Here is a 16,633-nt window from a genome sequence, read left to right on the forward strand (position 1 = left end):
GAAGGGGTATGGGGGTGTTGGGATATCCCTATTGGGATATCTCTTTTGGGATACTGGGATATCTATGTTGGGATAGCTCTTTTGGGATATCTATTTTGGAATGTTGGGATATCTCTTTTGAGCTATCCCTTTTGGGATTTTGGGCTATCCCTTTTGGGATGTTGAGATATCCCTTTTGGGATGTTGGGCTATCTCTTTTGGGATATCTCTTTATGGGCTATCCCTTTTGGGATTTTGGGCTATCCCTTTTGGGATTTTGGGCTATCCCTTTTGGGACATCTCTTTATGGGCTATCCCTTTTGGGATTTTGGGATATCTCTTTTGGGATATCCCTTTTGGGATTTTGGGCTATCCCTTTTGGGATGTTGAGATATCCCTTTTGGGATTTTGGGCTATCCCTTTTGGGACATCTCTTTTGGGACATCTCTTTATGGGCTATCCCTTTTGGGATTTTGGGCTATCCCTTTTGGGATTTTGGGCTATCCCTTTTGGTACATCTCTTTATGGGCTATCCCTTTTGGGATTTTGGGCTATCCCTTTTGGGATATCTCTTTTGGGATGTTGGGATCTCTGCCATGGCCATGCTGAGCATTGTTTTTAGGGACACCATCAGGAACTGAGTCACTGCTGGTGCCTCCCCAGGGCTCTGCCTCCTCCCTGTGTGCTCTCCAAGGCAGCTTTGGAGCTAAAGAGCAGCCTGGAGATTTAATGTGAGACCTGGATACAGAGCAGGGCCACAAAACCCCCCCAGGAGGCTCCTCAGGCTCTGCTGCCTCTGTGAACAGCAGAGAGGCCTGGGAACATCAGAGCAAAATATTTTTCCCCAAGAATCACAGAATGGTTTGGGCTGCAAGGTCCAGCTCCAGCCCTTTGCCATGGGCAGGGACACCTCCCACTGCCCCAGGGTATCCCAGACCCCAATGTCCAACCTGGGCACTGCCAGGGATCCAGGGGCAGCCACAGATCCTCTGGGGCACCCTGTGCCAGGGCCTGCCCACCCTCACAGCCAGGAATTCCATCCCAAAATCCCATCTGACCCTGCCCTCTGACAGTGGGAAGCCATTCCAGTAAATTCCCATTCCAGTAAATTCCCATTCCAGTAAATTCCCATTCCAGTAAATTCCCATTCCAGTAAATTCCCATTCCAGTAAATCCCCATTCCACACAGGAAGGCTGCTGTAAGATCTCAGTGGAGCCTTCTCTTCTCCAGGCTAAACAAAGACAATAAAATGTGTTTCTAGCCCAGAACTGTCCCCAGCACCGTGTTCCCATCAAGGGACTCCCCAAGGAAACCCAAAGGAATGGGATGGGCAGGGCTGGCTCCGCCCCACACCTGGGATGCTCTGGCCATGGATGTGGCACAGGAGGGATTATTTTTAACCCCGGTTGGTGGGCAGACAAATCCTAATCAGGGCCGGGATGTCAGAGCAAAGCTGTGGCCGAGGCAGCCCCGCCTCCAGGGCCAGGGATTAGCGAGGGCAATGAGCCAGGACGGGCAAAAGCCACGGGGTGGCTTCAAAGGGCAGGGCAGGGTGTGCCAGGGCTGGCTGCAAACAGCCCCTCTCTGGGGGCTGGGGGAGGAATTTGGGATCTCTTTGTGCTGGGAATGAGCCTGGAGCTGTGGTTGGTGGCCCCAGATCCCAACAGGGAATTCCTGGTGACACCCAGAGGCTGACAGGGAATGGGGGTGGGCACAGGGGGGCAGTTGGGGACCCTCTCTGTACAGGGGAGGGAGTGTCCTTGCAATTGTGGAATCATTAAATTCGGAAAACACTTCCCAGATCGAGCCCCACCATCCCCCAGCTCTGCCAAGGTCACCACTGCCCCTGTCCCCAAGTGCCACATCCACAGGGCTTGGGAATCCCCCCAGGGATGGGGACTCCAAACCTCCCTGGGCATTTCCAGTGCCTGGTCACTGTTTCCATGCTGGAATTTTCCCTAAAATCCACCCTGGCCCAGCCTCTGCTCCTGTCCCTGTTCCCTGGGAGCAGAGCCCGACCCCGTGTCCCCAAGTGCCACATCCACACGGCTCTGAAATGTCCCCAGGGATGGGGACTCCACCCCTGCCCTGTTCCCACGCCTGACAAGTGAGGGAATTTTGTCCTAAAATCCTAAACCTCCCCTGATGCAATTCGAGGCCGTTTCCTCTGCTCCTGTCTCCTGTTCCGTGGGAGAAGAGACCCCGACCCAAATTAAATTCTTTTTAACTCAGGTTTATGCCAAGGTATTTCACTCAGAGCCCAACAGCACTGCTGCTGATAATTATTCATTGATAATCAGCAATTTGTTCTCCAGGAAACATCTCTCCCTGTTCCTGGAGCTGCCAACCCAGGAATTCTCTTCTGCTCTCCTTGCTGGCTGCCACTGGCACCTCTTCTACCCTCTCATCTGAAACACACCTGCAAAAACGATTTTCCTCACCTTTCCTTCAGATTGGCATTAAATCCTACCTGTTTCAGGGTAAACCTTCATAAAAAAATTCTGTTCCCACCAGGGAGGCCCTACAAAAAGCTTGACTCTTTCCTTCCTGTCCTCCTGGATGCAAACATGCTGATCTGCACTTTGCCAAGCTGCTAGCGACTCATTTGGCTCCATCTTCCCTAAAAAGGAGATCCAACAGGAAAACCATCAACCTCTGCTTTTTTAAAAAAGTGACATTTGCAGCCCCTAAGCCTCCCCCCCCAACCCCCAGGAAATTGATAAATATTTTGCTGATGTGAAAAAGCCACCAGGTCCCACTGGCTGGGTGTGGAACGTCCCTGTCCCGAGGGATCCCAAAGCTGTGCTGGCTTTTCCCATCTGTGTTTGTGTTCCCTGGGAGACACACACGGGGCAGGGACCAGGATCCCAGTGCTGCCTTTCCCTCCTGGATGTGTTTCCAAGTGCCAGCAGCCCCTCGGAGAGGCAGGGGTGGGACAGGCAGGTACAGAGCTCCAGCCTGGAGCTGTGACAGGAACCTTCCCATTTCCCACCTGCTGCCTTGGTGTGGGGAGATTTTGCAGCTTTTAAACCTCTTCCCACACTGAAATCAGCAGCTGGGGCAGCAGATCTGTGTGGCACTGTCACCCCAAAGGCTGCTGGAGGATCCTCTGGCCTGCAGGAGTTGCTCTGGTGCTGGTGAGAGCTCCACAATCCCCCCCTGCCCACGTCAAACCCTAATGCTCTCCATCCCATATCGTGCCTCAGCCCAGCCCCGAACACCTGGGCTTGTGTGGACAGCAGGGACTGGGTTTTTGGGGGATTGGATTTTTTGGGGGGGGGGATGGAGAAGGGCAGGACTCCTGTCAGTGTCCCCCTGGAGCATCTCCAGCAGGAAAATCTGTTTTGGGGACAAGCAGGATCCACTGAATCTCTGTGAAATGAATTCCTTGGTTATGGCTTGACCCCACATCCTCCACAGCTTCTTCCATCCCAACTCTTTCCCACTGTGCCCCATCCCGTGCCCTGGTTTGAATCCCACCTTCCAAAACACCCCTGGCTTGGTGGCTGTGAAACCTTCCCAGGGCAGGGAGCTGCTCTGGGCCTCCCAGGCAGCCCAGCACAGGCACAGCCCAGCCAGGAGCCTCATCAATATTTCAGCATGCAGCCGGGAAGCCCTGGCAGCTCTCAGAGCCCCCACGGCTCAAACAAAGGCTGCAGGAGGAGGAGGAGGAGGAGGAGGAGGAGGAGGAGGAGGAGGAGGATGCTCCAGCACCAGCACTGCTCCTTCCACTGCTCCAAAAGCAGCTCCAGGGCACAGAGTTTCCTCTTAGCACAGCATTTCCCTTGCTCTCCATCCTCCTCTGTTCAATACCAACCACTTAAGAACAAAACCATCTGAGCCTCCGAGTGTGGGGTCAGCAGTTCCTGCATCCCCACTCGGAGCAGATGCTCTGGAGGAGCAGGAAAACCATAAAGCACTCAGCTGGTGTGACACTGCATGGCAGCAGCAGATCTTGTTTCCTTCAGCTGGGAATGGAGCAGATCACAGGGTTATCCACACTCCTGGGCTCTCTGTAAGAGATCCAGCCCTAGATTCCAACATGTCCACGAATATTTCCTCTTTTTCCCCATCTTGGTTGGTTTGTGTTGTTATTGTTATTTAGATAATTGCAGAGAAGGGATGGGGAAAACGCCACAGTGAGAGAGAAACAAATGAAAAAAAAAATAAAATAAAAGAGAGTAATTGCACTTCATGGCTAAAATCAGGAATGAAACACCTCGCCTGACCTCCAGAAATTTTCACAGAAATCACAGAATGCTTTGGGTTGGATGTGAGTTAAGGATCATTTCATTCCTTCCACCATCCCAGGCTGTTCCAAACCTGTCCAACCTGGCCTTGGACACTCCCAGGGATGGGGAGGTGTCAAACAATCTCCTTTACCTTATCAAAGAGATGGAGATCAATTTCTATCCTACCCTTCCACATAGGTTTTTTTTTTCCCTGCAGAAGGAGAAGAGCATTCCCAGAGAAATGCATTTCTTGGGAATATCAGCAAACTGCAAACAGCAGCGAGAAGGGGGGAATTTGCTGCTTAGGATCATTCTGGCTCTGGCAATTATTTTCCCTAAATCAATCCAAATTCAAATGGTGTCCAGGAGGATGCTCCCAGTGCCAGCCCAGCTCTGGAGATCAATCCTGCTGGCAGCAGCAATGGATCCCAACATCTCCTCCATCCCCGAGGGGCAGGAATGAGCTGGTTACATAAGGAACCAACAGCATGGAGCTCCCGAGGACTCCAAAAGCCTTCCCCTTTAATACCAGAGGAGATTAGAGCAAATGGAAGGAGAGTTGGGAAGCAGGAGAGGGGCTGTGGGCAAGGTTCTGCTCACAGGAAAATGCTGCAGCCTCTCCCCTTAATGCACTCTAAATCCCAGCTGATTTACCGACTCGGCTGCTAGGAAGGGAAAAAAAAAAAAAAGAGAAAAAGAAAGAAAAAAAAAAAAAAAAAGCCCAGCCTGTATTAAAATGATGTCAATGAGGTGGAGTGACTCAGGGAGGGAGTGGAGAGGGGGAGTTTTAGGGGAAACATCCAGAGGAATCCAGACCAGGAAAGCATTTTGGAAGCAGAGTAAAAGGAGCCACAAAAGGGGTGCAGAGCTGCTCCCCCAAATCTCATCAGTTGCTGGTTTTGAGCATCCAGGCTCGGATGCTGCCTCTGATAAACACACAGCACTTCTCACAACCACGGTGCTGCATTCCCAGCTCCGGGGACAGGGAATTTCCTGCATTTTCTGCATTTCTGCTCCCTCTTCAGGCTGGCTGACTCCACAGCAAGGGAACCGAACCAGCTCCGGGGGAAATTGCTCCTCCCTGCTCTGCTGCAAACTCAACACCGAGCCGTGAGCCCGGCGCTGGATGAGGATGGTGATGGAATTCAGCTCTCAGCTTTCTGCTTGCATTAAAAAAAAAATGACATTTCTGCCACCCAGCCACACGTGCCGGAGCCCTCCTTGACAATTCGTGTCCCTCGAGGTGACAACGACTTCACAACTTCAAGTTTCTTTACAGCTTCACCCTTCGTGCCCTTTTCCAGCTGATTTTGACAAACCTCCTTCCACCCAACCTGAACAACCTGTGGGTTTTTCCTTGTGTCATTCCATAATATCCAGCCTGAGCTTGGATATTATCCCAGGGTGAGGCTGGAAAAGATTTTTGGCATCACCAAACCCAACCCATGAGCATCAATGCCACATCCAGATGTTCCTTCAACACCTCCAGATGTTCCCTCAACACCTCCAGATGTTCCCTCAACACCTCCACAAGCACACAGCAACTGGGGGCAGTGGATGAGCCCCAGCCAGGCACATTTTTACATTTCATTTCATTTCATTTCATTTCATTTCATTTCATTTCATTTCATTTCATTTCATTTCATCATTTTATAGATTTGCAGTTTTATTTCAAGAGCTGCAGAAGTCACCAGGCTTGGCAGAAGGGAGAGGACAGGTGAGACAGAACAGGTGAGAAATGCTGCAGAGAATCCCTGGAATCCAGAGATTCCTTGGTGGGATGATGGAAAATGAAAAAGGAGCAAAATGATTCAAGGCTGACACTCAGGAGCAGCCACCAAGCACAGAAAAAAAAAAAAAAAAAAAGCCCTGAAAAGGGCAGGAAAAAAAAAGTTATAAAATGTTGGTTTAAGAGTTTTGGAGATGAGTTTATGATGGCACCAATTAATTGTGTTAATTGATCAAGGCTGAACCCTCCTGTGCTGGGCACAGACAAACTTCACAGAGCAGTTTTTCCCAAAAAAAAAAAAAAAATTAAGGATATAGAGGAGGGAAAGAGCAGAGCCACCAGCACCATGGGAGCCAACAAGGAGTTAATGCTCTGCAGTGGTTCTGGTTTATTAATTTGAAATTATTTTTGTTGTGGGATAGGATTAGGAGGAAGGTAGAATAGGTCTAATTTTAAATGGCATAAAGAGAAATTTTATTATTAGAATAAATAATTAGATTATTTTTTTACATGCTTTTTTTTTTGATACTGAAAATAATTTAGTTTATTATTTTTTAAATAGTTTTTTCACTAATTTATTTGGAAGAGGAGACTTTTTTCCGTTGTTTATGGGGATTTTTTTATAAGAAATATTTTTTTTGTGGTTTTGATGTCACAGCAAGTAGAACGAAATTTTGATCATTATGTAAAAACTTCAGAAAAACCTTTCCAAACCACCACAATCTCCCATTCCACCCTGAGATTACAACTCACAACTCAGTGACCCCCTGAGTGAGGGAGGAATATTTCACCACCCAAACCAAGAAAAAAAAAAAAAAAAAAGAGGAAAAAGCCGTTTTGAAGAGCCTAAATAAATTAAAAAAAAAATACCAAAAAATCAAATCAAATAAAACCAAAATAAAAACTTTGCAAAGGCCTTACCATTGGCATCCTGGACTCCAGTGAGTGCCCCAACTGCTGCTGCAGTTTCCCCAGACAGGACAATCTGTCCCCCTCCCTGCAGGGTGGCCTCGGCCAGCGTGGCTACGGCGTGGGCAGCAGCTTCACTGCAAAGGACACAGGGGACACAGGGGTCAGGGACACCAGAAAAAAAAACAAAACAAAACAAAAAAAAACCAATAAAAACCATTTAAAGCAGCAAACACACAGCGAGGGAACAGCCCAGAGCACAGGGGTTGGTGTCTGGCCTGGGGAAAGCGACGCAGAGCAGGAAATCAGCACTGCACGAGGAGGGGATGGGGAGGAGAGCATTGCAGGGGATGTCTGGAGCAATTGATGGATGGAACAAGGTCTGGGAGCTTCATTCCAGCCACCAGCACTGGAATTGATTTATTCCAACCACCAGCACTGGAATTGATTTATTCCAACCAGGTTTATTCCAACTACCATCATTGGACTTAATTCCAACCAGGTTTATTCCAATCACCAGCAGTGGAATATTTATTCCAACCAGGTTTCTTCCAGTTACCAGCAGTGGAATTAATTTCAACCAGGTTTATTCCAACCACCAGCACTGGAATTGATTTATTCCAACCAGGTTTATTCCAACCACCAGCAGTGGAATATTTATTTATTCATTCTAACCAGGTTTATTCCAATCACCAGCAGTGGAATATTTATTCCAACCAGGTTTATTCCAGTTACCAGCAGTGGAATTAATTTCAACCAGGTTTATTCCAACCACCAGCACTGGAATTGATTTATTCCAACCAGGTTTATTCCAACCACCAGCAGTGGAATATTTATTCCAACCAGGTTTATTCCAATCACCAGCAATGGAATTAATTCCAACCAGGTTTATTCCAGCCAGATTTATTCCAATCACCAGAAGTGGAATATTTATTTATTCTAACCAGGTTTATTCCAATCACCATCAGTGGAATATTTATTCCAACCAGGTTTATTCCAATCACCAGCAATGGAATTAATTCCAACCAGGTTTATTCCAGCCAGATTTATTCCAATCACCAGAAGTGGAATATTTATTTATTCTAACCAGGTTTATTCCAATCACCATCAGTGGAATATTTATTCCAACCAGGTTTATTCCAGTTACCAGCAGTGGAATTAATTCCAACCAGGTTTATTCCAACCACCAGCAGTGGAATATTTATTTATTCATCCTAACCAGGTTTATTCCAACCACCAGCAGTGGAATTTATTTATTCCAACCAGGTTTAATCCAACCAGGTTTATTCCAATCACCAGCAATGGAATTAATTCCAACAAGGTTTATTCCAGCCAGGTTTATTCCAATCACCAGAAGTGGAATATTTGTTTATTCCAACCAGGTTTATTCCAGCCAGGTTTAATCCAATCACCAGCAGTGGAATATTTATTCCAACCAGGTTTATTCCAGCCAGGTTTATTCCAATCACCAGCAGTGGAATATTTATTTATTCATTCTAACCAGGTTTATTCCAATCACCAGCAGTGAAATTTATTTATTCCAACCAGGTTTATTCCAATCACCAGCAGTGGAATATTTATTCCAACCAGGTTTAATCCAACCAGGTTTAATCCAGCCACCAGCAGTGGGGTTTGGTGTCCTGTCCTATCCCCTCTAACCAGGATCCTGGTTTGAGTGAGGGAAGTTCTTGACCAAAACCCAAACACCTCCTTCAGTGCTGTGCTGAGATTTCCTGTCTCAGGGAGTGCCACACAGCCTCTCCAGGTTTTAGGAACAGCAGGATGAGTTTAAGCAAAGAGCTGAGCAAAGATTTTCTGTCCTGCTGGGTGGACCTGTGGAGCTAAATCTTAGATCTTGCTGATCTGAGTGCAGCCAAAAACCCTAATAAACCCCTAATAAACCCTTAATAACCACTGAAACTTCTACTTTAGAAAGATTGAGGGGAAAAAAACCCCAAAAACAGTGGTCTGGGGGGGAAATCCTGATTCTGAACCCATCAAGAATCATGAGCTGCTCTTGAGAGAAGCAGGAAAAGCCTCTCTCAGGATTGCAGAGTGAGCTGAGCACTGTGAGAAGGAAAGGTGCAGCTGTGCAAAGGGCTTTTAACCCTTTAAGTGCAGCAGAAATAAGGTGCACAGCTCCATGGGCGTCTGTCACGACAGGAAGAAAGAGCCAAGTTTATCCAGAAACAAATTTGGTTTTATAGCAGGACTGCAACTCCCAGAGCAGAGAAAAGGAGACTGGCTCAGAGAGAAGACACCCCATTGCCAGGGCCTGGCCACACACCACAGCAGGTGTTCTGTTTGTTATTAATTCCTTTTTATTTTAACACAAATTCTCCTTAACCTTGAGCTGGAGCAGCTCACCAAGCAGAGAACAGAGCTGAGCATCTCCAGTTTGCAGGCTGGAATTTTCTGACTTTCTCGATATGAGTCCCACAGCGAGGCAGGAATCCAGCTGTGGCAGCTGTGGCAGCTGTGCAGGTACCTGTTGAGTGCCATGGTGACAGTGGCTCCCTGCTGCATCTCCTGCGACGCCGCCACGGCTGCCTCGGCCAGCGAGGCCACTGCCTGCGTGGCCTCCGAGGCCTGCGTGGTCTGGATGGTCATCTCCCCTCCTTGCAGCGTGGCCCAGTTCTGCTCCACCTGCCAGGGGAGCACAGGGAGAGGCTGTGGGGATCAGGGAGAAGCCCCTCGAGGGGGGTGGCTGACCCCCCTCCCTCCCTCCCTCCCTCCCCAGGGTTTTGGGATTTGGGATTGGGGGGGAAAGGGAGGGTGGGATTGACCTGAGGATGGGGTTGGGCACTCCCCAGACCTCCATCAGCCACGGGGTTGTGCATAAAGGTGGTGAAAAAGTGCATAAAGATCCAGAAAAGTCCTCAAAAAAATCCAGAAATTTGTCACCCAAACAGGGCAGCGTTGTTGGTGTTGTGCCCAAATCGCTGCTGCCAGCCCGGGCTGTTTATTAATTAGTTTAATGGGCATTGATTAAAAAACAATTCCACCTCACCACGAGGAAAAACTTCCTTCCATGGAGAGTGGAGCAGCTGCCCAGGGAAGCTGAGGAGTGTCTCTGGCTGAGACATCCCAAACTCACCTGGACACGTCCCTGGGTCACCTGTCCTGGACTGGATGATTCCCAAAAGTCCCTTCCAACCCCAACTATTCTGGAATTCTGTGTTCCTGGAGCCCCAGCACTGATCACAGCCCTCAGGGAAATGGGTTGGGATTCCCTCCCTGTTTCTATTTGCACATTTTGGGGGTTGGTCCATGCTCCCATCCAGGATTTACCTGGACACCCCCTTGGATGAGATCGAGCCATGTTGCTTAATAAAAGATGATGGTGGCTGGAAATGTTCCTTTATCACAGCTCCATTTCTCCATTTCTCCCTAACTCCAGACCTTCCCACAGATCATTTCCATATTACCTAAAGTTCACCCAGTTCCTCATTTCCCCCCATATTTTCATGTGGAGCTTCACAGCTCGTGGGATAATGATTATATGGCCACAAAATCCACCAGGATGAGAACTAAAAACATACTTTGGACAAAAAAAAAAACCTAAAAAAAGCAGAGGATCTGCTGACTGCAGCTACTGGCTGCTTTGCAAGGTGAAGATCTCCCTCCTATCCCCTTAAACATTTTAGGGCACTCCTCAAATTCTGAGGCACACAAATAAAAATGCTGTAGGGGGGGGATGAAAAGAACACCTCAATTTGGTGGGGTGGAGATGGTTAAAAAAATCCATAAAAGCAGAGGTGACTCGAGGCTCAAGGTAAAATTTAGCAGGAGGAAATTTTGCTGCCTTTGGGCAAAGGTTGATCCCAAGGAGTTCCAAACCAGGGATGGAGTAAGGAAAAAAGGAAAAGGAGCTGGGACTGCCTCCACAGAGGTTGAGATGTTGAGATTCTACAGCTAAAAGGGTGTAAAAGGATTTTAAATCCATCCAGATCCTGCCTCCTCTGTGCCTTTGGAAGATTTCCTGCAGCTCTCAGGAGACCAAAGTGGCTCCTGAAAGCCCTGAAAGGCTGAGATTGGAACAGGGTTTGTGGCAGCAAAGCTGTTCTGTGCTGCCACCTCTCGCTGGGACATCCCAGCCAGGCAGAGCACGGCAGGAAAGGGACAGGAAAGGGACCTGCAGCCTCATTTCAAGGTGGGGTTTGAAGGTAAAAGGGTAAAAAAAAAAAATTATAATTTTAAGGGAATGTGTCTTGAACCCATAGAAATAATTATGTATTATTTGATTTAAAAAAAACAAGGGTTTGCAAGTTTGAGCGTTCAGATTTAGGTATGGAAATGCCAAAAAAAACCACAAACAAAAAAATCAAAATAAATAATCTATAGGAGGTATTTAAAAAAAAAAAGTACAAAATTCAGACATAAGGCTTAAAAAAAAAATTAAAAATTCAGACCTAAGGCTTTCACTCTCCCACTCTAATTGTGTTTGTAGAGCGTCGAGCCGAAATAACAATTCAACATTTTCTGTAGAAAATACAAAATCCCAACCCTCCCTGTTCTGGGCTAGCCCTTAACTCTGCAGGCTGGCTGCTTGCTGAGGGCACTGAGATGTTGATGGAAGCCCAGGCAGGAGCTCACCTCGCCATCAGTCACTGCAGAATAATTCACCTGTGCGACCGTGACCGTGGTGGGCAGCTCGGAGGCGTCGGCCAGAGTGGCCACCGTGGCACCAGTGCCGACCTGTGGAGGATTAAAGAATGCATCTGTTAGTGCAGGGAATGGGCAGAGAACCTGGGGAAAGGGGCTCTCACATGCTCGGAGATGGAAAAAAAAAAGAAGGGGAAAAAAGAAGGGGAAAAAAAGAAGGGGGAAAAAAGAAGGGGGAAAAAGAAGGGGAAAAAAGAAGGGGGAAAAAGAAGGGGGAAAAAGAAGGGGGAAAAAAGAATGGGGAAAAAAGAAGGGGAAAAAAGAAGGGGAAAAAAGAATGGGAAAAAAGAATGGGAAAAAAGAATGGGAAAAAAGAATGGGAAAAAAGAATGGGAAAAAAGAATGGGAAAAAGAATGGAAAAATAATGAAAAGGAATGGAGGAGTTTACTGTGAGGGTGGGTAGGATGCTGGAGGCAGGGAGGTTGGGGGTGTCCCATCCCTGGAAGGGTCCAGGACAGGGCTTGGAGCAGCCTGGGGTGGTGGAAAATGTCCCTGCCCATGGCAATGAGAGGATCTTTAACCCTTTCAAACCCCGTGGTTCTGTGATTAATTGTAACTGCAGAGCTCACAGAAAACACAGAGCTGTCCCCAAGGGGGAGGAAATCTCAAGGTGGGTGTTAATCCATGGCAGCTTCCAGACTGGAACCAAATTTTGCACATCCCTACATCCATGGAGGCCTCAGCATCCTCCAAACCTTGGGAAGAGCAGCTGTGGGAACGTGGTGGAGTCCAGTCCCTTCTGCCACCCCACCTCAGAATCCCCTCCTTGTGCTCCCCCATTCCCTGGGTCTCATCATGAGCTCACCCTCAATACCCCTTTGGAAATGATCTTTTCCTCCATTTAACAGCTGGGAAAGGACAAAGGCAGGGAGATGGGCAGCTTTGTCTCTGAGCAGAATTAAAAAATAAATGTCAGGAAGTTAATGGGATCTCAGGTGTCCAGCACCTGAAAGGGAGATTGTATGGACAGGTGAGCAAAGAGAAGCAGCCTGGCAAGTCTGCTGGGCCCTGGTGGGAGCTGAAAACTCCCACAGCCACTGAAAAGCTTCATTTGGGGGGAAAAAAACCCAAAATACCCAGTTTTTATCTTCATTATGTCTGAGAAATGTCTGAGACTTCACTAAAAATGGGACGATCAAGGGCGTGGACAAAGGGCTGGGCCTGGAACCACCAGTGGTGGTTTAGAGGCACAGGGGAAACTGAAATTCAAATCTCACTCCCACAGGGAGTCTGTGGGAAGTTTCAAGAGAAAAACTGATTTTTTTTTTTGACATCCTGAGCTGCCAGAATCTGCCTTCCCACACAGGAAAACAGGGAAAAACAGCAGCAGTGCTGAGCTAAGAACAGTGTGAGAGGAATCCTCGTTCCACGAGGACAAAGATGGATTTGGTGTTTGTAATAAATATAACACACTTCAGGTGTCAGATGAAGCCCAGGGGCTTCAGAAATACCTGATCTGCTGAATAAACTGCATTTCCTACCATTAAAGGAAGGCAGCTCCACCACCTCTCCTCCCATTGCCACCACGGGTGCTGTGTGCTGGCACCAGGGATTGGATTTGTTTTAAGTAGGTTCACAAAACTCGGGTCAAATCCCTGAATGGTTTGACCACATCACACAAATCCTTGCACTGGAGAACAAGGAGAACTGGGGGGAGAGAGAGAGGATGAGGATGGATTTTTGTGGTAAGACACCATAAAGATAAAATAAAGGGACGAGCTTAGCTCCTGAGTGTTGGGTGGGATGAATTAGGGAAACTTTATAAATATGAGTGCAAAAGACTTTGAGAATATGGAAAATATAAGTGAAATGGAAATGAGAGCAATTTTTGACTGTGTGGCTGAAAGCAACTGAATGCCTGAAGGCCCCTTTGTTTAGATCATGTTAGATGATGCCAATACCAAAAAACCAAACAGACATCCTCCCCAGGCATGGCAGGAAGGGTCCCAGATAAAATGTAGAGATGAGAAAAGCAGTAAAACATGGTAATATAGTGATTCCTATAGGTTGCATGCAAATATTAGAGAATTTGTATCTTGTATTAAGATTGGTTAGTGGAAATTGGAATATTCAATGCGGAAGATTTGTTGTGTTGTAAAGGGGAAAATCTCTCTCTTATGCTCTTACTGTTTTACTCTCTTCTCTCTTTGTTCTTATTTTCTCACTCTCTCACTCTTGCTCTATCCCTTCCTCTCTGTCTGCTCTGAGCTGTGGCTGCAGTCCCAGCAGGGCCTTATATAAACCCACACCTACGAAATAAACTGCAAACTTCAACACCAGAGCACAGAGAGACTTTGTCCCTTCTGTCCCGAGGCAGCGATTCCTCCAGCTGAGTCCCCTGAGGCAAAATTCCTCATGGGAATGCCAGGGTGGGGCTGCTCTCACCTGGATGAGGGACACGGTGCCATCGGGGTTGCTGAAGGTTTGGACCACGGTCTGGGAGGGCACCAGGTGGGCGATGCTGTGCGTGGTCGTGGTCTGGGGGGTCTGCTGGTCCTCGAAGGCGTAGAGCAAATCCTCCCTCCCGTGCTGCTTGTAGCAGTTCTTCACAATGGTCCTCAGGGCCTGGGTCCAGGACACCTTCCAGCAGGAAAAAAAACAGGGCATGGTTATGGGCACATATAATCAGAGAGTTAGGGAATTCCAGCTTGGGAATTCTTTTCCAGGCCTGGATTTCTCCTGACTCTCAGCTCCATTCCCAGGCTGACAAGCTGACTGCAGCTTCAGTTAGGGAGGAGTCTCCCAGGGTGACAACACGGTGACAAACAGAGTGGAATTCATCACCAACATTAACCCCTGGTGTCTTTCCCGTGGGACACATCCTGAGGTGCTGTCCCAAGGATGTTTTTCCCAATTGTCCCATGAGCTCCTGTCCTGTCCTGGCTGCACTGACACACTTTAAATCCGGGCTGGCTGTACAATAAATTGTTTTTTTTCCCCACAGAGCTCCGTGTGTGTTGCTGCCCTTTCTCTCTCTCTGTGCAGGGCAGTGAGCACACACAGTCAGCCCAGGGAAGTGCTCTGGGGCAGGACGGTGCTGGGATTTGTGTGTTTGTTTTTACTGGGGTTTGTGACAATTCACAAACCAACAAGCCAAATATTTAATTTCCTTCTGCTCATCCCCTCCTTTCCACAAGGACCTCCCCCTGCAGAGCCCCCAGGCCCAGTGAAGATGTCCCTGCCCAGTGCAGGATGAGAAGACTTTTAAAGGACCCTTCCAACCCAAACCATTCAGTGACTCCGAGCAAGAAAACCACAGAGATTTTTGGGAAAGCACCAAAATGCTGCCACAGCACCACTGCCAGCCCTGAGCCAGCCTGCACAGACCCTGCTGCCCCCACACCACGGTGCCTTCCTTTCATCATCCCTGCCACAGCTTTCCTCAGGATTCCTCCACCCAATTCTCTCATTTCATCCACTCCTCTTTCCTTGAAGCACAAATAATCTCCCTGCTGCTCTGACCACCAGCATCCCTTCCCGACACAAACTCTTTTTTTTTTTTTTTTTTTTTTTTTTTTTTTCTCTGCCCCCTCGAGGCAAAAACCACTCCCAGGAAGGGCGACACCCACCCTCTGCTTCTGCTCCTCGGTGCGGACGTCGCTGCGCACGTTGGCCCAGGGGATGTCCTCGGGCCACCAGATGGGCTTGCAGCTCTCCTTGCCCCAGCCTGGCTTGCCACGACCCGTGGAATATTTCAGCATCTCGGGGATGAAGGCTCTCAGCTGTGCCTGGAGCAAAGAGAAGGTCGGGAATGTGTTTGGGAATTCACATCTCTGTTTGGTTTGGATTGTTGGGTTCAGCTCTCATCCTGTTGGAGCCATCAATTGGAAAGAGGCCTGGATGCCCCAAGGAAGGTGGGAAATATTTGGGCATCTTCTCCCAAGACTCAGCTTGGCAGCAGGAGGAAGAGAAGAAACCAAATGAAATCAGCCCAAAAACAAAATTACACCAAGGCACAAACTCATTGTATTGGCACTTCACAATTCAAACACTACCAGGAAGAGAACGAGCCAACCTGAAATGGAAAAAAAACCCCAAATAAATCACAATAATCCATTAAAAACCCCACAATCAATGTCCCTACAGTGGCAGGAGCTGATGTAACTTTTACAGAGATGCTGTGAGGGGATGGAGCTTCAGTGATCCCACCCTTCTCCAGCCCAAATAAATACAGAACTCACACAGGATTTTGGGACAAGATTGGTTTTGTACCAGGGACTCCTTGGAGCACCAGGAAAAGGCTGCAGGAAGGGGAGAGCTCTCCTTTTATCGAGAGGAAATCACATTTAGAGCTTTAAAACTGCATTTAGGAGCAGCTCCCTGCATCCCTTCAGAGCTTTTAGAGTAAATTATTTCATAGAACCATGGAGTCATTTGGGTTGGAAAAGCTGTAAAAGGCAGGGAGTTCACTCCCAAGGATTATTATTTAGCAATAACTCTGCCCAATAATTTATTCAAATAAACGTGGTAGCAGCAGTTGGGGTTTTTTGGGAGTTTTTTTGAGTTGCCTGGTGCAAAAACAGTTAAAATCTCCTTCCCTGCAATGCTCCTTGTTTCCAGCTGATCAATTAGTGCTCCATGGGAGCTGAGGCCTCAGCTACTCAAGGTCCTTGTTAAGGAGGGCTGGTCTTTAATCCACGGGGGACACAATCAGCAGCACTGTCAGGAGACAGGACTTGGCTAATTAATGTCCTAACGAGGCTCTGGCACAGGTGACATCCCCCCCACAAAACCCCCACATCCCTCAGGGCACAGGTGGGAACATTCACCTGCAGGAGCCACCCCAAAAAAATCGAACATCTGCTGAAAAAAAAATAAAAATAAAAAAAAAATAAAAATCCAGCGGCACGTTCCAGTTTGTGCCCTTGGCAGCTTGGGAAGGGCTCAGGTAATTCCCAGGGTGGAGGATTTGGGGAGAAATTGTGAGAAATGTTTCTTTGCCACAGGCTGAGGGTTTCCAGTGTTAATGTTAAATTCAAGAATGAATGGCACTGAGCTATGCCAGTGCCCAATGGAACAGCCCAAAGCACAGCCAGCTGAATTCCAGCTGCTCTCCAGAGCTGGAAACAGCAAAGAAAGGAGGTTCTAGAACAGAGCAAAACCTGGGAATTTTCTAC

General features: G+C 47.9%; 1 protein-coding gene across 3 annotated transcripts in view; it reads right to left on the reverse strand.

The window, feature by feature from the left end:
- Positions 1-16,633, reverse strand: part of NRF1 (nuclear respiratory factor 1) — a 58,902-nt gene that overhangs the window by 16,463 nt on the left and 25,806 nt on the right. For 2 of the 3 annotated variants that reach the window (XM_088166084.1, XM_088166085.1), the window contains exons 6-10: positions 15,086-15,244; positions 13,902-14,096; positions 11,447-11,548; positions 9,339-9,496; positions 6,863-6,987 (exon numbers count right to left, since the gene is read on the reverse strand). In XM_088166084.1, the coding sequence (XP_088022210.1) occupies positions 6,863-6,987; positions 9,339-9,496; positions 11,447-11,548; positions 13,902-14,096; positions 15,086-15,244 (739 nt within the window). Of the gene's footprint in view, positions 1-2,450; positions 2,601-6,862; positions 6,988-9,338; positions 9,497-11,446; positions 11,549-13,901; positions 14,097-15,085; positions 15,245-16,633 lie in introns of all 3 variants that reach the window. The other variant, XM_088166086.1, reaches the window with a different exon arrangement.

Source organism: Sturnus vulgaris, chromosome 5 (assembly GCF_052056855.1).
Source record: "Sturnus vulgaris isolate bStuVul1 chromosome 5, bStuVul1.hap1, whole genome shotgun sequence".
Taxonomy (NCBI): domain Eukaryota; kingdom Metazoa; phylum Chordata; class Aves; order Passeriformes; family Sturnidae; genus Sturnus; species Sturnus vulgaris.